At 42.5% G+C, this 6,369-nt stretch overlaps 1 protein-coding gene across 1 annotated transcript in view; it reads right to left on the bottom strand.

The window, feature by feature from the left end:
- Nucleotides 1-3,601: 3,601 nt before the first annotated feature.
- The window catches only part of LOC131687953 (uncharacterized), a 20,820-nt gene continuing 18,052 nt past the window's right edge, over nt 3,602-6,369 (bottom strand). The window contains exons 4-5 of the mRNA XM_058972054.1: nt 5,991-6,340; nt 3,602-5,624 (exon numbers count right to left, since the gene is read on the bottom strand). Coding sequence (XP_058828037.1) covers nt 3,602-5,624; nt 5,991-6,340 — 2,373 coding nt within the window. The remainder of the gene's footprint in view (nt 5,625-5,990; nt 6,341-6,369) is intronic.

The raw sequence follows: 6,369 nt of genomic DNA, 5'->3' as shown, positions 1-6,369 counted from the left end.
GGCAGAAATCATCAAGAATTCCTATTCGTTTAACTGAGAGGTACAAGGTTTTAAGCTTTGGAACCTAAAGATTACAAACATCCCGTACATACAATTCTTCCTGCAGCATGCCAACAAATAGATAGAAGTGTAGTCCAGAGATATGCTGAACAGCTTTGCCGAAGGATGCATGGTGTTAGAATGTTTCTAAAACAAGTCATAGCTGTTCAAAATTCGATAGATCGAATTAAAGGCCAAAAATCATTTTGTTTCCAACACTGCGGGTGCACCAATGATATTTCATATATGTTACTATTTCATATAGCCTACCAAAATAACATCATATATTTTAGATTTACCACATTGGTATGTTTGGATGAATTATTCAAAAGGCTTAGCTCAATTTCATGGGCGTAGGTATTTAGCAATAGGCCGGAGTGAGGGAAGAGGAGGGGGAGGGCTTTATTATATAGAAATTTGAACGGAAATAACTGAAATATTGTTGTCTATCTATTTCTTGCAAGAGGGTGACGTGACGTCATATTTTCGTAGCCAACATAAGAACTTTGCTTGTACCGAAATTAATTCTAAATGCGAACGAGGAGCACTTTAGTTTACATCAAATGAGTTAAAGTGTTCATTGTTTTCTTTTGTTTACTGTTACTATTGTTTGTTGATGACATTTTAAGCGATTCTGACGTTGTCAAACTGACCTCCATCGATCGGTGGAAAAACGATGTTGCCTATTGTCAAACTCTGTATGTAGAGATAGGGATGCCAGTTGGCTGATTTCTTGGCATACTGCAGGAATAATTGTAGTCTATGGGGCCATACACTAATTACGTAAGGGTATATGGGGGGAGGGGGAGTTTCAAAATATCTTACAAATTCTTATCTGAGGGGGAGGGAGGGTTTGTCCTTTCTTACGTAATATCATAAAGCAAGTTTAAAAAATTAAATCCATAAGGAAAATATTTTTTGTAATAAGAAAAGGGAACTATATTCATTTGTACCATATAATCCTTGTATATCAAATAATATGAGTGGCATGCAATTAAAATTCTGTAGATGATTACAGTTAAATTTTGTCATGAGTTTTCTTGTAATAATTCTATACATATCGTTTTCGCTATCTTATTATTTGATGAATTAACAATTTGATTTTTTAATTTCGATAATCATGATAAAATCTTATGTAGGGGGAGGAGGAGTTCCCCAAAATCTTACGAACTCTTATCTGGGGGGGAGGGGGAGATTGAAAAGCTCTAAAGAAGCCTTACGTAATTAGTGTACGGCCCCTATATTGAAAATGCAAAAAGTAGGCTTTCCCATTCTAATTTCCATACAAATTTCAAACGCAATACGCTACGCTGGGTCAAAACCAATCGTACCCAAATTTTGCACATTTGTTTGGGACCCCAAATGGAACCAGAAAAGTGCTGCGCTCAGTTGATGTGGTTATGATTACGTTTTTCCATATAACAATGCTCCACCTTAATATCTATCTGTTAGTAGGGGTTCCTTAAGGGGTTGCATAATATGCAATGCATATGTTGAGGTCGGTAAAAAAATCGTTTTTTTTATTTTGTAAATTTCTTCTCCGATATAAAATCACTGGTTGTTCTTTTCTCGGTGATCGAACTAAACTCACGCGATAATAGCAAAGGAACTTTATTTTAAAAAGGCGATCTTCTAGCGGTGCAAAGACATGCGATTAAAACGACTGCTTTATTCGAACTAAAACTGTGTTATCGAACAGTAGATACAGAACACTAGATTAGGATTGTCGCTGGCATCATTGGTAGGAACATCATTGTTTTGATTCCGGGATATAACTGTCAAATAGGCCAAACAAAAGAAAGCAAAAAATAATCCTCTATCGTCGTTTCATAGCGACGTGTCATTTTTGTTCCTTTTAGCCAGCAACACAATGGCCATTCTTGGCTGATGTATTTTCACTAATTAGAATGCACAAATTAGATAACCTGTTCTGAATTTGATGAATTTTCATTTCCTTGTGGGGTATATACAAACTCTTTCATTTCATAACAATAACAGCCGAAAATTGACACCGAGAAAATTCGTTATATTGAATATATTGATTTCACGCATATTTTTTGCAATTTGTAGTAGAACATAAAAAATATCTGTCACGCATAGATACCATGTGAAAACTAATGAAATTTTAATAGTATGCCACATAGAAATTTGTTTCATAGCAGATATCACATCATTTTTCTGTTTGCCTATTGTTTATTCTGCTGTAAATTTTATGCATTGGACATTTTCGGTTTTGAATGCATAAAATTCAGAGCAGAATAAACGATACTGAAATGAAAAGGTAAACTCTGCATTTAACTAATTTGAAGTTCAACTAAACGGTTTGTGGTTACAAGCAGGCCATATTTTTCTGCGTGTATCAAAAGTGCGGACCAAAGACTTTTACTAGAGAGACTTTCGATACCTTGACAGATATATACCGAAAGCAAAACAAACATGTTCCGAGACGAAAACAATGGGAACACCAGCGACAATCCTAATCTAGTGTTCTGTATCTACTTATCGAACCAATAGATTTTTACCCTCGTACCTTTGCTTCTATTACTACTACTACGCTGATAGTATTATCAAGTGATAGTGCGAGAGTGAGCTCCCGTACTCTCGCGATCGTCAGTGAACTGATGATCGTTGTAGGATGGGCCTGGTGGACCAACTATATCACAAATTACTTTCAAATATTTTACATCACCGGTCGCCTTGAAATACGCGACATTTCAATCAACTATGCACAACCTATCGTGCATTCTAATAAAGAGTATGATACATAGAAACAATTAACTTGAACAATAGTACTTAATAACAAAAAAAAGTGTTGATGATGTTTTCCTGCTCCGGCTTCTGGTGACATAGTTTGTGTTGATGATGATTATTGAAGACGAAGAAGGTGATACGATACTCTACGTAGTATCCATGCTGCTGTTGCATCCCTATGCTCCTGTATGTAAGTCCTATGTCTCGATTCAATTTGCCGGCCTTGCACCGGTATTCGAGTTACTCAGATGTCAGAGCGGCGATCGCTGTGGGGGTGCACTCCCCGGCCGCCGTGATGAAATTCATGCTGAAACAAATGAGAGGCGATTTTTTACAAGCATTTAACAATTTAACAATGACTTTCCTGGAGCGATGACGATGCTCGTGCTGATGAGAATTTGGGATTCGCGAATGTGCAATGGTGCGGTTTGCTGATCCAAATCCAGCATAATGGAAGCACGTGTAGTGACGACGCCGAGTTCCTCGTGTCGATGTTTCTGCCCTGACGATTATGAAGAGCAAACCAAGCGCAGTAATTCGGCTAGACCCAGTGATGTGGCCATCATCACAAGACTATCCGAGGTGAACCGGAGAAATGGTAATTGCTGAGTTGACCGAAGGACAGTCATCTGGACATTCGGAACAAGGATGAGCAGCAGCCTTTCTAGTAGTTTCCAAGGGAGCCAGCGGCTACCCAGGGACGGTCGACAGCTATGGGAGACGAACATTCCATGATTTTTTTTGACACTTAACTGGTTCGCGGCAGCCGAATGGCCCCCGCGGGCGCTCTTGCGCCTTCGATGAGGGAGGCTCAGATCTCCTCTTCAGCTGATTGGTCGTCGTTGTCGCGGATAGGCAGAATGCAAATCTTTGAGATTCCCCGATTAAAGCTACCATCCCTTGTTTTCACCGTAACAACACGGATATTTCCGTCGCTGCCTGATGTGATATGTGTTATACGTCCAAGTGCCCACTTGAGTGGGGGAAGGTTATCTTCCTTAACCAAAACCATCGTCCCCACGAACAAATTGTTCCGCTGCCTTGTCCATTTGGTTCTATTATGTAGATTGGATAAATATTGCGTTGACCATTTGGCCCAGATGCGCTGTAGGAAATCCTGTGCTTGTTGCCATCGAGATAAGCGAATTTCTGGAACCTCTGTCAATGCTGGCTCGGAAACTGCCGTCAGTGGTCGTTGTATTAAAAAATGCCCCGGTGTTAATGCCTCGAAATCTGACGGGTCGTTGCTAAGCGGAGTGAGAGGTCTTGAGTTTAAACATGACTCTATTTGCACAAATACCGTTTGCAGTTCATCCGGAGTCAAAATCTTCAATCCGATCGTCCTTCGGAGATGCTGTTTCATCGATTTGACAGCAACCTCCCACAAGCCGCCGAAGTTAGGAGTTTTCGCTGGAATGAACCGGAATTGCATGCCGGAATCTGCAGCTTCGGAGATGATCGACTGTTGTGATTGTTGCGACAGAAAGGTTTGGCGGAGCTCGTCTAGTTCACGTTTTGCCCCCACGAAGTTACTGCCGTTATCACACATGATGATCGCTGGTTTGCCACGTCTGCCCACAAATCGTTTCAGAGCGGCTAAAAATCCTGACGTCGTCAGATCTGCGATCATTTCGATATGAACCGCCTTGGTCACTAAACACACAAATATGGCAGCGTAATATTTCACAGGAATTCGTTGGCGATTAGGGTATTTGATGAAGAACGGACCACAGTAGTCTACCCCCACAGGGAGAAAAGGCGGAGCTGGCGTCACACGTTCAGAAGGCAGGTCTGCCATCAATTGTTCGTGAACCGTCGGTTTGTTGCGAAAGCAGGTTACACAACGGTGTATTGTCTGCCGGGCAAGACTACGTATGCTGAGCGGCCAAAATCGGTCACGAACGCTGCCAATGAGCAGTTGCTGGCCGGCATGTAACAATTTGTAGTGATAATGAAGCATAACTAGTGACGTGAACGGATGATTTTTATCCAACACTATCGGACGCTTTCTCTCGGTTGAAACTAGAGTATTCACCAGTCTGCCACCGACGCGAACTATACCATCCAGCATTATCGGATGAAGAGTGTTAATGCGAGACGTCGATTTAACTTGACCCTCTCGTTGCAAATCCTTTAGTTCCTGTTCGAAGCACTCCCGTTGAGCGAATCTTACAAGATGAAGTAGAGCTGATTCTCGTTCTGCATAGGTTAGAATCCCAGACCTTCGATTTGTGTGAGTCCTTTGTTGCGCGTTGTGCTTCCATCTGAGAAGCCAGGCAGTGATTCTCACTAGACGTGTCAGCGATGATCTGAGGCTGAAGATTTCGTTCGGCGGAGACTTATTGACTACCACGGACACATCCGAATTTTCTTCCAGCACAGTTGGGTCGACACCTGCCACGGTTAGGTATACATTTTCTGGCCAACTGTCTTCGTTTCCTCGCATCCACAATGCTTTATTCCACCATAGGGGATCTTCGTTCAGCTGATCTGCAGTTACGCCACGAGATAGTATATCTGCTGGGTTTTCTGTGCCTGGTACATGACTCCACACGCCGCCTCGTGTAGCATGTTGTATTTCCGATACCCTGTTCGCAACGAATTGCTGCCATCGTGATGGACTCGATGACAACCAATATCGGACTATCATAGAGTCGGTCCAGAAGTATGATCGAACAGTTATTTTCAGACTGGTCACCACCTTCTCATAAAGATGAGCGAGTAATAGTGCGGACGACAGTTCCAATCGCGGAATCGACTGTTTCCTTTTCCGTTTCTTTAAGTCGTCAAGCGGTGCAACCCTTGATTTTGCCAACAGCAAGTGCGACGTGACACTTCCATCGAAATGCTTGCAGCGCAGGTAAATGCATGCTCAGTAGGCCTTGGTAGAGGCATCGCAAAATCCGTGCAATTGCATTGACAGACAATCCTTGCTGAAAGCGACCCAACGTGGAACTTGCAGATTCACTAAGCTATCCAGACTTCTCCGAAAGTCACTCCATTGCATTTGCAAGTCTTGAGCAAGAGCATCGTCGCAAGATGCCTTCTGTCTCCAGAGGGATTGGACGAATATTTTTGCTGTCGTGACTACAGGGCTGACTACTCCAAGCGGATCGAATATTCGAGCCAGATCAGACAGAACAGTTCGTTTTCAAATTTCAGCATGATTCCAGGTAGGAACCTGGTAGGAAATGTCTAACCTGGGCTCCCACACCAGCCCTGGCGTCTTTATTGTTGCACTGGAATCGTCTAGTTCAAATGATGTGCGATCATCCTTGCAGTCATCGGGTATTTTCTCCAGGATGGCAGCACAGTTTGAGCTCCACTTTCGAAGCGTGAATCCACCCCCGTTAAGAAGGATTTGAATGTCAGCACACAGTTGAACACCTTCATCGATGCTGTCAACGCCAGACATCATGTCGTCGACATAAAAATCTTCTGCCAACACCTTTGCCGCTTCCGGGAACATACCTCCATCAAGTTCGGCCAATCGTCGCAAGCATTTTGTTGCAAGGTACGGAGCAGACGCCGTCCCATAGGTAACGGTTTTCTGCTCAAAAACACGAATAAACTCATTCG

The sequence above is a fragment of the Topomyia yanbarensis genome, chromosome 3 (assembly GCF_030247195.1).
Source record: "Topomyia yanbarensis strain Yona2022 chromosome 3, ASM3024719v1, whole genome shotgun sequence".
NCBI classification, from domain to species: Eukaryota; Metazoa; Arthropoda; class Insecta; order Diptera; family Culicidae; genus Topomyia; species Topomyia yanbarensis.
Note: the sequence above shows the minus strand (reverse complement) of the source record. Positions and strands in the feature narration are given on the sequence as shown.